The 15219-nt window shown below is 37.9% G+C and overlaps 1 protein-coding gene across 1 annotated transcript; it reads right to left on the bottom strand.

Moving 5' to 3' along the window:
* Positions 1 to 6526: 6526 nt before the first annotated feature.
* Positions 6527 to 9503, bottom strand: LOC116252628 (cytochrome P450 84A1-like). Its single transcript, XM_031627015.2, has 2 exons — positions 8548 to 9503; positions 6527 to 7332 (listed from the first exon to the last, which is right to left on the bottom strand). The coding sequence occupies exons 1-2, from the start codon at positions 9448 to 9450 to the stop codon at positions 6721 to 6723; spliced, it is 1515 nt and encodes a 504-aa protein (XP_031482875.1). The 5' UTR covers positions 9451 to 9503; the 3' UTR covers positions 6527 to 6720.
* Between the last annotated feature and the right edge of the window lie 5716 nt (positions 9504 to 15219).

Below are 15219 nucleotides of genomic sequence, written 5' to 3'. Positions count from 1 at the left end.
AAATAATACGCTGACAGTGAAAAGGAAGGAGGAACTTACGCAGATGCAAAACCCTTTTGAATGGTTCAATCAATCACAATAATGGAGTCACGGATCTGTCAATGGCCTATGTAAGTCGAACATGGAATTTTCATAAGAACCTCCTTTTTTCTCTTTTCACACTAAAAGAAAACAACTTCTCAAGTAAAATCCGAAGAATTTAGAACGTCGACTTTTCCAGCACCGACCTCTGAATGATGTGTTTTAAATGGGTTGAGTGGTCTGTTATAGCCACGTTCAAATCTTGAAGGGTACTACTATCTTGATGGTACTGAGAAATACTGAACCTGGGATTAGCATCTCTCTCTCTATCTCTACGTGTGCTTTTCAAGAATCCTCTTCGGTAGGACATCTATTCAGAAGAAAGAATTGACATTTATCTGGAGTTCTACAGCTTGAATCAACTCTTGGATGGTTTCACTCCAGCATTTTACATATATGGGGCTTGTGTGGACAGTTGCCCACACAGACCATATCTCTCTATCTCTAGATATGCTGCTTTGTTTATATACTAATACTTCATCGACATTTACGTATTGGTTGCCCCTCAGATTAAAGTTATAGCTTGAAGTATTAATGGCCCTCCAAAAATTTCTGGCTCTGCACTGGGCCAATCATATTCGCCTGTTTGCTATTTGCTCTTGAGTTCTTTTCTGAGCATCAAACAAGCTCCAAAGGCATGCAGAACATGGTATAACTACACCATGGTGAAGTCTTACAGTTTCATACTTTCAAGCTCTCTTGGTCAAGTCTATGATTTTAATAAGAATCACCTCTTCAACTACCACAATCTAATGCACATGTAAAATCTCAGAACATTTCCAATTCTAAAATCATGCAAACCAAAATATCTATGACTTAACAGTATGCTTTTCACACCCACAAGCAAGGTTGCAGTCAAGCTTTGATCCGATTCAAACACAATATCCACATTTATATACATAGCCAATGTTGACTATAATAACATAAACCTTCGATTAAGTTGTACATATATATATGTATATCATTTGCTTTATATCTAAGCAATCTATTGCTGTTAAGACATCGATTGACAGCTGAGGAAGACCATCCTGCTATGGTTTCCCTCAAAGTGAAGTAAGACGCCCTCTTTGTTGGCTGGATTTAATGTGCTGCAGTAGAAGAAAGGACTGTTCACCGTTTCAATTGACATGTAAAAGAATGATTCATCTGATCTCTTGTTGGAAAGTTCAACATACTATTGGTTAGATGTAGTTTCAGTCACCATCTCACCAGCTCCAACGCCAAGACAGCCTAACGAATCAAGAATCTACTTTGAATGGTACAAGCGATACTGCTCTTCATCAGATCAGTCTTGTCCAAGCTGGTTATATGCACATCTCTTCATTTAATGACCAGAAATACCAGTAACAATAAAGATTTTGAAAAAGATGTTGATTATAAAAAAGTAAAAAAATAAAGAAAAACAAAAACTAAAAAGTGCACTTCATGATAATATATTTTTTTTTTAATGCTCCAATCCTCTCTGTTTTTGGGGGGAGTATATTTGTTGGGTGCACACAACTCTATCACCAGTTTTGGTGCATAAAACTTTAATTCAGCTCCCCTTATAAATAGTGAAAGAAAATCTACGTCGACAGTGAGAGCCGAAGTTTCCCTCCTTCTCCTGTTCACAAAAACAATATCTTTCAGAATTTCTAAAAGAGCCAAATTAATTTTTTTCAGAATTACCATCGATCTTCCAACATGAAGTTGAATTTAGAGAGAGAGAGATTACTGTTACAGCTTTCCTTAACTACTTCCTGAAGCAGACCGCCTGTGATTTTTTTTTTTAACTTATCTAAAAGTTGACTCTCGAAGTATTTACTTTGTAGCGTTGATGGCAAACTTTCTCAATAATTAAAACGCCAAATTGGTACGAATCTTTATGTGGGATGTTAAAAATAGCTAATGTGAAGCACCAAACTGGTGTTGATCTTTAACGTGGGATGTGAAAGATCATTGTTTCACTTTTTTGCTTGACATCACGATATGCAATAACTAGTTTAACAATGTTTTAGAGGACATATGGGGCCAAAACTTGGATGACCTGATTCTGATTTGTTCTTAATAAGTCTGTTAGTTGGAAAAAGAAAAACTTTATGTGCACTTGGATCATTGTAGGCATAAGTACACTTAAAAAAAGCGTTGATGGCAGGTTAGGGGGCGGGTAGGTAGTCAGTTTTTGTTTTGAAATTTTAAAGTGTCAACTCTATGTGCTGCTAAAGGAAGGTCTATGTGCTGCTAAAGGAAGGTCATTGATGTGCAAGTTGAACTCTAATGGGTGGCACAATGGGTGAAGGTAGGGGGGCTGGCAGGAGGCTTTGCCTCCCCCTTAGTTTTTTAAAAATTCAAAAATTTATGTGTAAATTTTAAAAATTTTATTTTAATCTATATAAAAAGTTAAAAAATTTTATTTTGGCCCCTGTTACAATTTTGAAATTATAATTCTGCTTATTCAACTATAAGTTCCTAGCTCCACTCTTAGGTGGCACCTCGAGGCACTAAAAGTAGATCATGTCTATAGGGGACAAGCCGTTGAGTGAAAGCTTTGGCTCTCGTTTTGGTGCTAGTTGGTACGATGAAATACTTCTCATTCTCACTTACAAGTATGTTTGAAATAACTCAAGCAACAAAATAACTATTATTTTTCTTCTGCATTATTTTATCTTTCTACTGCCTGCACTTTGCATGTGGTATTACAAAAACCTAACAACATCTTATTTTGCCTCTAAAACAGTGTACTCTTTTAGAGTGTTTAGGTCACATTTAGAGAAAACTCTAGTTTTGATAAAACCTGGTTAACCGGGCCTATACTAAATTATTCATAAAAAACTATACTAAATTATTCATAAAAAAACTATGTTTTATGTATATCCTCCAATTAAACACACAATTCAGTTTTTGGAAATGATTAAAAAATTATTTTTTCCACAAAACAACAAAGTTGTAATCCACACATGCCCTGATATAGCTGGTTGCAAGTGTCTATTAGTATATTTTGTTCACAAATCTTTAAGTTCTATGATCTTAGTGTCTGTCTGGAATAGTTGCTCTCAAATATAACTATATCTTTTCTTACGTTAGTTATAAAAGCATGATGTAATGATGTTATTTACAATTTTCACTGATTTTTTTTTTTTTCATTTGATGTGCAAAATCGCGTCAGTAGTGAACAATTCAACCAATAATAAGGAGCCATTTCAATAGGTAATAATCGCAAAAAAGTGTTGATGGGATCATATTCAGTGTAATAAATATGAACATGTCCTGCATGGCATGTTTGTATGTTGCATTTTCGGATAGTCAAGGAAAGAGAGAAATGTGCACTTTATAAGAAGCTATTGACTGGTGTGTTTGAGCAAAAATAAATCAGAGGTAGGCATTGGGGAAAAAATATCCTCATCTTTTGCAAAAAAGAAACACTCTTTCTCCTCATTCTCCTCTTTTACATATGGCAATGGGAAAGAAGCTATTGACCAGTGTGTTTGAGGAAAAATAAATCAAAGGTAGGCGTTGGAGAAAAAATATCCTCATTTTTTAGAAAAAAGAAACACGCTTTCTCTTCATTCTCTTCTTTTACATATGGCAGTGGGAAAGAAGCTATTGACTAGTGTGTTTGAGGAAAAATAAATCAGAGGTAGGCGTTAAGGAAAAAATATCATTTTTTAGAAAAAAGAAACATGCTTTCTCCTCATTCTACTCTTTTACATATGGTAGTGAGAAAGAAGCTATTGACCAGTGTGTTTGAGGAAAAATAAATCAGAGGTAGGCATTGGAGAAAAAATATCCTCATTTTTTGGAAAAAAGAAACACGTTTTCTCCTCATTCTCCTCTTTTACATATGGCAATGGCAAAGAAGCTATTGACCAGTGTGTTTGAGGAAAAATAAATCAAAGGTAGGTGTTGGAGAAAAAATATCCTCATTTTTTGGAAAAAAGAAACACACTTTCTCTTGATTCTCCTCTTTTACATATGTCAGTGGGAAAGAAGCTATTGACTAGTGCGTTTGAGGAAAAATGTCAGTGGGAAAGAAGCTATTGACTAGTGCGTTTGAGGAAAAATAAATCAGAGTAGATGTTGGAAAAAAAAATTCCTCATTTTTGGGAAAAAGAAAAACGCTTTCTACTCATTCTCCTCTTTTACATATGTCACTCGGAAAGATTTTCTGGCAGCCAAGACCGCCGTGATTAGGTAACGAAACACTATGTTATCTCAGCACCGGCGTTTTGCACATGAAATTCACTACAAAGGAGGGCCGAGACCATTCCTAGGGAGGGCCTTCAATGTTTTCAAGATGCCTATGAGGGTGCTATAGGCCATTTTCTCGAAAAGTTCCTGGCAAACCGAGATTAAGGTTGGGCATTGGGTCGGGTACGTGAAGCTTCAAAATATTTCACGGCCTCATACTAATACAGTTTTGGACCTTGGAAGCAAGTGGAAGGGGGCTTCGACTCTTGTTTACGTAGTAGGATAAGCTTCCGCTCACCAAGAAAGGTAGTGTTTGGATGAAACCCTAAAAGAAGTTCAACTTCGGTTTAGTCAAAACTTGTTTTGTTTTAGTCACTTTCATAGACTTGGCTTGCCCGCTTATATGACTCACCCAAGAAACGCACCCTAAGATTCTTCAAAGGGTCCAGAATTCGCATGGCCCCTCAGCTAAACATTTCTGACTTGTAAAACACTTTAATCCCCCCGTTGTTCAAGACCTACTACATTAGCTTGCGTAATCGATGCGACAGCCATGAGATTCGAACCATTGCTTGGATGACAGCCTGCAATTCCTTTTAATTGTCTCGACCTATCGTTGCATGCGGAAAAAGTTAGGTAAATTAGAGAAGCAAAGTAAGAAAGTCAATCTTTAAGCCGATTTTCCATTATACTAGCTTATCCAGTATGCGCATGGCCAGGAAAAAAAAAAAAATAGAAGATCATCATCGGACTTTTGAGTCCATATTTTACCTACCAATTAAGCGAATCAATGCTTGGAATCAAATGCTTTCACATACATTGACCCCACTTTTAATTCACTGCATTTGCTTCGCGCATGCAAATCAATACATAAATGCTAATAGATGATATGACAGTGATAGATTTATACCAGCCACACAAAATGCCTTTAATTTTATGTTGTTCCTTTTTAACGTTCGACTACTTATATATAATATCAGTGTCCCTCTAAGCATCGAAGTTTTAGATTAGTACCCCTCAAGCCAAAATTTTTGGCTCCGCCTTTTATAGCACACATTTGTTTCAGCTCGAGAGACTTTGTTTCTTGCCTGAAAGCGTAAACCTCTTATATCAAGGCTTGCTTTGAAATTGCGCAGCTTTGGGGCCTGGTCCATTTTGATTAGGGATGTCAATGGATCAGATTCAGATCAGATATACCTTTTATCGTATTCGATTTTTCAGATATTCATATATTCATATTCGGATTAGGATTCGAATTCGAACGAAAAGAAGTTTATACCATATCCGAATCCGACTTTAGAATCTACATCCGAATCCGATTTTTAGTTATACTTGAATCCGATTTTTAGCTATACTTGAATCCGATCCGAATTCAATTTTTATTATACTTGAATCCGATCCGAATTCAATTTTTATTATATTTGAATCTGATCCAAATTTGATCCGTTGACATCGACCCACTTGAAAGTTATATATTTATTTGCCATTTTTTTGTTCCTCACGGTCAAGCCACCTTTCTTGGATCCACTGTGTACCAGGAACAAAGGTGTGCACGTAACAAGAAATGCGGAAACTCTTTTGCCTACCACAATGTTATCTTAAAGCGCACTCGCGGATGGCATCAACTGTTTCTTCTTCACAAGAATTCTACAAGCGTACAAGTTTGTTTGGAAAAGCCACGTAAAGAATGAACTGTTCCGTAATATATTCATTAAAATGAGTGACTTTTTTTTTTCAAAAAACTAATGGCAGCTTCCAAAAGTATGTGGATGATCAAACAAAATAGAAGAAAATTACGCCCTCATCAAGAGAAGATACCATTCGTATTTTTTTTTCGGCTACCACATAATTAGGACATTTTGAGAATTTTTGCTTTTTAATTTTGATAATCACGTTGGTATATATTTACTCTATTTTATTTGTTTTTTTTATTATCCACGTTGATAATTAGTTTTGAAAAGAACATTTTATGTTTAAATCAACAGAATTTATCATTCTATGGAGCAGCTAGGTGGGTCCATATCTCCCAAACTGTGTTTCACCAAAATCTCTGTTCACTCATGCTGAGTAGCATTATCTAAAAGAAAAAGCACCTAGTGGGAGAATGCAAAGTGTTCTTGATTCACCAATATTCAGTAGGCTGCCGGTAGGTTATTGTCTCTCATATTGTAAAAGAGATACACCAATGCACTAGTTGACATGCAGCATCGACGCAACCCCAAAACATTGAATCGGAATGATTCAAAATTCAAAACAAAATTCAAAAGAACTTGTTAAATGAGTCCAACAGTTGGGATTTTATTAGTTCTCATAACTTCCAATAGTCCGGACATCAACCCCCACTTACAATGTCAAATAAGAAAAGAAAAACAAAAAAAAAAACATGTTTATGTTTTAGTTTTCCGGCGACCGGAATACGACGTAATTACAATACCCGAGATTGAAAATCACCGAAGAACAAACACGGAACAGCTAGAGCAGGCGTGGCGTTGGCACAGCCTCCAGCTGCTTTGCTCTAGGCGCCGTCAAGCCAGACGTGTCGCTCATGTCCAGCTCCCCGGCCTTCATCCCATCAGGCAGAGCCCAAGTGAAGGAATGAACCATTCGGGCCACGGCCAGCTCCAGTGTATACAAGCCTAGCTGCATCCCGGGACACGACCGGCGGCCGGAGCCGAAGGGGATGAGCTCGAAATTGCTTCCCTTGAAGTCGGGCGCGCCCTCGGAAGCAAACCGGTCCGGCATAAACTTATTGGCATCAGGCCAGGCTTCCGGATTCCGGCCGATCGCATAGGCATTCACCATCACCCTGCACCTCGCCGGCACCCTGTACCCCAGGAGCTCCGTTTCTTCGGCGGTCTCGTGCATGAGGACGGGAATAGGTGGGTGCAGCCGCAGCGTCTCCTTGAACACCCGCTTTAGATGGACCAACCTCTCGATGTCGCTCTCCTCCACTTGGCGCTCCAGACCAACTTCCCTCTTAAGCTCATCTTGCACCTTCTCCATCTCCTTGGGGTTGTTCATTAGTTCCGCCATTACCCATTCTATGGCCGACGCGACTGTCTCCGTCCCACCGAACATCACGTCCTGAGGCAAAGAATTTGGGAATGTAAATGATTCGGATTCAGATCGTGTAGTTAATGAACGTAAACAATGTTTCTTTCAGAGTTGCTATCACTGTATCGAGTTATCATAATCAGATAACAGCAGAAACCAGTAAACGGTTTCCTTTTTATAATGATCTGGCTTCCTTGTCCTAAGAATCAATCAGACAACTTTATCTAATGAATTTTCTTCTGGCATCCAAACACTGTTTTTTTCTTATAAAGATCAAGCAAACTGAACTTTTTGTCGCCATAAACGGAATCAAAGAGATCAGAGGCAGCTAGTTGGTATCGAGCCATGGAACCAACTGAAGCAAAAACTAGAGGTTGAAGCCGATAAAAGCTTATGGGGACGGCCTTTTTTGAATCCTAACGCGTCCAAGGTGTTCTGGTTAGTGGCTTTCACTAAATCGCTAAATTTTTTTGGCATTTTCATGAGCACTGTTAGTTTTCGAAATGCTATAAACTCTGGAATGCGTGTCAGATTCTAGAAGAGAGGGCATGGGTTGACTCTAGTCGAATCAATCACACCCGTTATATTTATGACTCTAATCAAATCAATAGCATTAATTGCATTTACTTGGTTAGATTCCAGCACCCTTAAACAAAATTGAGACCAATGACTCAGGGGTGCCTTAAGGCAGATTACCCATGCATGCACTTTAGTAAAATCTGGTTGTTTATAAAAAATAATTTGATATATCCCAAAACCACTATGTGAGAGTGACCTCATAAACCTTTCAACGCAATCTAACATTGTAGATATTATGTTAAGAATGTTTTTGATGGGAAATGTATATTAAGGCAAACATTTTTGAAATTTACCAATGTTTTCATAATATATAATAAGAAACGAAATGCACTTGTAACATCAAATTCTTTAACAGTAAAAGAATCAACATTTTTCATAAAACCGACTTCAATTAAGATATGTTCTAGTTTCTATATTAAATTATATATATGTACATAAACATATTGGAATGTTAATATTTTGTTTGAGATATTTTTACCTGTTAAGATGTCGACGTGATGTCATTTTTCTTGAATCTTCTTCATGTTAATATTCGTGCATGGTTAGATCTCGTGGGGATGGATGAAAGAAATATGAAGCGCAATTAATTTTCTATTTAAGAAGATAGATATATAACGAGATCTTTTGCACTCCCAAAAAAAGAAAAGAAAAGGAAAGAAATTTCACCATGACGATTGCCTTGACGTTTTCCCTCGTCAGCTTCAAAGCGGCGGAATTTTCGTCGAGAACGTCTTCAGCTCCGGCCGAGGCCTGGTCGCCGAGGAAGGCAAGGAGCTCGTCCACCATGTCCGAGCCGTCCTCACCTTTGCCCTTCGCCTTCGCCATATGGTCGTCTATGATCCTGTCAGTGAAGCGGTCCAGCGAGCCCCGGGCCTTCTCCAGCCTCTTGTTCAGGCCCTGCAGGTCGAAGCGGTCCAGCCAGGGGACGAAGTCGCCGATGTTGAAAGCCCCGAACAGCTTCGAGAACTCCTGGAGGATGGAGAGAAACACGTTCTGGTCGTCATCGAAGTCGGAACCGAACGCGGCCTTGAAGGTGATGTTCCTGGTGAGGGCGAACACGAGCTCGCCGAGGTTGACCGTGGTGCCGGCGCCGGCTGCCAGTGTCCGGATCAGGCCGTCGATCTCGTGCCGGACCGACGCCCACGACTCGGCTCGCTTCCGGCTGAAGAGCTTCATGACGCAGAGCTTCCGCATCTGGCGCCAGAACGGCCCGTAGTTGGCGAAGGCCATGTCGGCGAGGCCGTAGGTCAGGTACCGGATGGTGAGCGTCGCGGGGCGGTTGGAGAAGACGCCGTCCTGCTCCTTGAGGACCTCCTTCGCCGCGTCCGGCGACGAAACGACGACCGTCGGCATGAACCCGAGCCTGAGGTACATGATGCCGCCGTACTTGTTGGCGAGCCTGGCCAATCCTCTGTGAGTGAGTTGGTCCATGATGTGCATGTGGCCTATGAGGGGCAAGGTGGGGGGGCCAGGGGGAAGGGGCAGCCTCTTCTTCTTCTTGAGGAAGCCGAGGAGGAGGAAGACCAGGGACGACAGGAAGACCAAAGGCATGAGAAGATCAGCGGCCATGGCGGATATACAGTTTGGCTGTATGACTCTTCCCAAGTCATATGGGTGGTGGTGCAGAGACCCATATATAGGCGCACATAAACATGTAAAAGAATGTGGGCATGTCAATTCCTTTCATCTGAGACTGAGAATTAGTTGGAAGAAATGGACAGCCGGAAAGCAAAGAAAAAAACAGAAAAATCTTTAGGGCGGCCATATATATAAATATATATTTTGATCTTCTCATCAAGGAACATGGACTGTAACATCCTAGCTGCCATAATTGACCAAACTCCTTTCTCCAAAGAGAAGAAGCCATGTGATGGTGATAAGCTTGGCATGATTTTGTTTTGAAGGCAGGTTGGTGGAGCTTCACTATAAGGTTGTTTTCATTGGGATTCATATCTGCGCTTAGGACATACGTTTCTTACGACACGTGCTACTGTTACGATGGAGTTGATTGGCCACCCATCCGATGTGAATTGTCTGATTATTGACCGCTTTATGTATTCATACCCCTACCTCCTAGCTATTGATAATTTTATTCAAATTTTTTTTTTGTAAAGAGTAGAAAGAAAAGATACTTAAATTACTTTTTTTTTAAAAAAACTGCGGATCTCATTTTTAACTAAACTGACTCTTTGGAACAGCGGCTGAGTCAGAATTTTTTGGTTATGAAATATTGTTATAAAAAGTTTTTGTAAATAATTGTAAAAAATCTATATAAAAATAAATAATTTTTTTTTTGCTTGCGTGGGTAATTGGCCACGCCAGCTTATATGGAGCTCCGCTAATGCCTTGAGACTTGTAGAATGTAAAAAGAAAGTCATAAAATTTACCAGGTTTCTATAATGACTTCCATTACTTAAGTTCTTAAAAAAAGAGATCATGAAAATGAATGAGATAAATGAAAAGCAATAAAAATGGTTTTTATAATGACTTCCATTACTTAACTTCTTAAAAAAAGAGATCATGAAAATGAATGAGATAAATGAAGAGCAATAAAAAAGTTCTTAAAAAAAGAGATCATGAAAATGAATGCTCTAAATGAAGAGCAGGAAGTAATATCGCTTTGACGCGGAATTTATCTCGCCGCATTGCTGACTTGATGGTTACGCACCAATAAGCTCTTGGAAACGGAGGAAATGACGTGTTTGCCTTCGACATGAAAATATTGGGATGAATTTAGATTGAAAAAAAAAGAGAGAGAGAAAATTTTGCAAACATGGAGTTGGGGGACACGTCCTTGTTGGAAGCCGTCCGAGGACTAAACCCCAGCTAATGACAGTTGCCACCTTCATTTTCAGGAAATTCATGAAAATGACTTTCTTTAAAATTTTTGTTACTGAAACCCATGATATCATTTCGAGGATTTACATTTTGTGGGCATGTTTTTTTACCGTTTCCTGTGTCCAATAAAATCATGTATCCAATCCCATATCCAAATCCAGTTTTGGTATTGGTATCTTAAAAAAAGCAAGAAATTTGTTTACGACACGAGACACTAAATATATAGTTAACGACCAAGTTGACTGAGTATTTAGTTTTATGAAAAGTGTCACGTATAACTAGACCCAAGTTTACCTAAATCAAACTACCAAATTAAAGTTTTAGGGTAACCCTTTGGGGCACATGCTCTACCGAAACCCTAATTCCGACCTTCATGGAAAAGAATTTTGTGCTTTAGCGCTGATAAGGCCCTTGAATCGGACTTACATTGTCATTTTCAGCAACAAATTGCTAGCCCTTGTTTAAACCAATTAGAGAGAGCGAGGGAGGGAGAGAGTTTAGGTAAAAAATACTACTAAAACATAGGCTCAAAAAAAGGGTAGGGACTTGGGATAGTTTAAACATTATTTAAAAAAAAGGATGTCCTTTTTTAGTCTTTTAATTTTTTTGTTTTCTTTTTTTTTTTTTTTTATTAAAAAGAAACATTTTCATCATTAACCATACTGATAGGTACATGACCCGCTTCGAATAATATGTGTCACGTTGAGGCTTGCCATTTATTGGTGAAAGTAATAAAATTTGTTTTCTGAAAAATGGTTTTTCAAAAAATTTGGCTTTTCCATCCGTTTTGAAAAACAAATTCGCATATCGTTATGATCTTTTCCTGATTTGGATTGCTTAAAAGATACGTCTTTTAATATTATTTAGATTTCGGTAACTTCAAATTAGTTATGAGGTTTTTAGTTTTACATCATTCACCTTAACTATATATATATATATATATAAATATAAATAAATAAAAATAGGCGGGTGAGTTTGGTGGGCCAGGGCGGTCTGGTGATGCTAAGGCAACCGATGCCATATGGTGATGCTAAGGCAACCGATGCCATAGGGTTTGTGCCCTCACCAACCCGGGATCGGAAGACACGAAATGTTTGACTACCTTTCTCTGGGGCCCTGGCCCTCCTTCTTCTTCTTCGTGACTTGAGTGGCTGAGCCCACCTCCAGCGCTGTGACTTGAGTGGCTGAGCCCACCTCCAGCGCTGTCTTTGACTGATTCTCCCTCAAGAGTAAAGGGTTCGTGGAGTCAAGTCAAAGCAGGTGCTCTTTGACTTGAGCGACTTCGTTTGACCAGGCTTGGCCGGGTGTGGCCGGGTGTGGGTGTACCAACACAGTTATGTCATTATATATGTGGGGTTGAATGATCGAGGGTGTATCGAGCCCACTAAGGTTGGGCGTTGGGTACTGACTCGGGCTCGGAAAAAGGCACCAGGCTGGTATTGGTGGGTCAGACTAAGTCCAATTCTGTTCTATAAAATTTTAATTACATATTTTATTGATTGTTATATATAATTATAATATTTTTATTATAATTAATTATAATTATATATTATTTTAGATTAAAAATATATTTTTTAAATCAAGCCTGGCTTGGCCCGAACCGAACTCGGGTTCAGGTTTTAGGTGTAGAGCCGGGTCCAGGTTTCAAGTGTTGGGCCTGCTCCAGCCCGACTCCTTATCAGGGCCGCCCGAGTCGGGCCTGAATGTGTTTTTTTTTTTACCATTTAAAATTAAAAAATACAAAAAAAACTCATTTTCCACATTTTTTGCATTTTTTATTTTAGTTTCCTTTTATTCATTTTTTCACCTTTCTTAATGCTAAACTGTTTAATTTCATTTTCTAATTTTTATTTGTTGCAAACCTACTTATTTTTTTTAATGTTTGTATTACTAATTTCTTACTTATTTTTATTTTCTTATTCGTTTCTAGTTTTGAAATTTTTAAAAATTTTACTATATTTTCTCAAACTCAAAAAAAAAAACAAAAAAACGTTGTCGTTTAAAACACGAGAAAGGTTTTTGTGGTCATGGTGTTTATTACTATCAGTTAAATAGAACTATTTGGCCCCAAAGAGAACACTGGTTGTAAAATGATGGACCCAAGCAAGCATCCACAACATTCTAGGCGTGGGCGGACGTGGAAAGGGCCATGAGAGCTCCCTCAATTTTTTTTTTTAAAAATCATTTTACCTATATAAAAATTTTGAAAAATTATATTTCACTAAAAAAAAAATTCCTATTTCTGCCCCTATCTAAGGGTTTCATATTTATCGAGTCATTTCCCACATTCTTAAATTTAAATTCTTAAGAAAACAACAAACTTCATGCTCCAAGGCCGTGGATTAAGTTTACCATATTGCAATGGAGAGTGCTTATAATACTTTTAAATATTGGCAAATTAGCCGTATAATTGTTTTGTAATCATAAATGCCACCTTAATGAAATAATTATCTACCACCAATTATAACGTCCATATAATTGACACACACAAATGACATTCTTGTGACCATAATCTAATTGAATCATCAATTATACATAATTAAAGGGAGAAAATATCTGTGCTTCGAAAACCTGGTTATGTACGCATTTTTGCGCAGAAAAAATTGTACACAAGAGTGTATAAGATGGAAAAGAAACATTTTAAAAGGAAAAAAAAATCAGTTGTAGAAAAGTTAAAAAGTCTAAAATGTACGCACTACTTTATAAAAAAAAAAATTGAAAATACCTTAATTCTCTTGATTTTGTTCCTTTGGTGCATACTTTTTTTGTGCATGCAAATCGATCTCTGAATAGGTTCCCTATCATTATACTTTTGACGCATTTGCAAAACAAGATCTTAACATTTGAAAAATTACAAACAACCACTTTCAATGCACAAACAATTGGCAACCAAACGCTTCATTGATAAAAAAAAAAAGTACTAAAATAAAATATAGTAAAGCACTATTTTATCTTCCATAAAAAAGATGATTCGTTAAAAAATCCACTAAATCATTTGTGTTGATCTCTCAACAGATTCTCAACGCGAACACTCTCTCTCTTACCATATATATATATATATATATAGTCTATTAGTGCTGAAAATGACATTTTCAAATATATTTAGTGTCTTTCATGAGAATGGTTTAGGTTTGTGGGCGATTTAACCTGCCGAAAGTGTCTAAGAACCTAACCATGCACGATACAGTCGTTGGAGCCCTTCGCGTGGGCATCGGGCCGGCACGGCTCGATGAGAGTCCCGCTTGGGATGATCCGATGTCCGATACTCCAGACCGAGTTCGATACCCGATTTAACTTGATTAAAATAAAAAATATTTTTAAATATAAATTACATTTTTAATAATAAACAATATATTATAAAAAAAATAATTTTTTTGGTCTCGGCTCGAGCCCGATTGGACTAGCCCTCAGGCTTACCATTCACCATTCAACATGTACTGTATAAACTATTTATAATCCAGCCTGGGCATCGGGCCAGCCCGGTAAGATCCGGCCTGGGTCGGCCCGTTGGACCCAAGACCTGGCCTAGGCCCGGCCCGATGCCCAGGCCTAGCTCCTCAAGCTTTGACATTTTTTCTGCTTTTGTTCGTATTTGTTGGAAGTTCATCTTCCAGCTCCCCCGTCCTGTTGACTTTCTCCGGTTATACTTCACTTCACTGCAAAGAAGAAGAAGATACGGCATGAAGAGGGGGTGGATGGATAACCTCCTCACTGGTGCACGGAAATACCTAAGCAAGCAAAACTCAGGGCGCCGCGGCGGAGAAAAAAAATTATCTAAATACATCAAAGTTGAAGGTTTTTTTTTTTTTTTTTTGTAAATTTTCCACCCAAAAAGTACGTCGGCTTTTATATAATACCAAGAACCTGAATGATGTGCCACATAAACCGACGCACTTTGGTGTCTACCAAACATTTCTAGGAAAAAAAAAAAAAGTAAATGTTTTTATTATTTTATAATGTCTTCAATACAATTCAATGTTAAAAAATAATCTATGTATTTAAGGCTGTGCACGAGTTGAGCCGAGCTTGAGCTCGAGTTGAAGCTGTGTTGACTATTGTATCTAGAGTTTCACATGAACTGAGTCAAGTTGAGCTCAGTTCCACTCAAGAACCTCGAGCTGCATAAAACAGGCTCGAGTTCAACTCAATATTCGTTCAACTTGTTTTCATTTAAACTGTCCTGTTTGTTTTAGCATGTTAATCGCTATTTGTTTAATTATTTTTTATTATATTTCAACATTGATGATGGTCGAGCCGAATCAAACTTAAACAAGTGGAGTTCTCATCAAATTCTGAAAATTGAGTTTGGACTTGATTGGATGCTTGACATCCGAGTTCGAACTCGACTCCATTAAAATAAAAAATGTTTTTAAAATATAAAATAAAAAAATATGAATATAAAATATATTTTAATAATAAATATATTAATACTTAAAAAATAAATCAAACCTGATCGTGGAACCGATCGGAATAATAAGTTATCGAATATCGAGTCAGCTT

Source organism: Nymphaea colorata, chromosome 4, assembly GCF_008831285.2.
Source record: "Nymphaea colorata isolate Beijing-Zhang1983 chromosome 4, ASM883128v2, whole genome shotgun sequence".
Classification (NCBI taxonomy): domain Eukaryota; kingdom Viridiplantae; phylum Streptophyta; class Magnoliopsida; order Nymphaeales; family Nymphaeaceae; genus Nymphaea; species Nymphaea colorata.
This window is presented reverse-complemented; position numbering and strand designations above follow the sequence as displayed.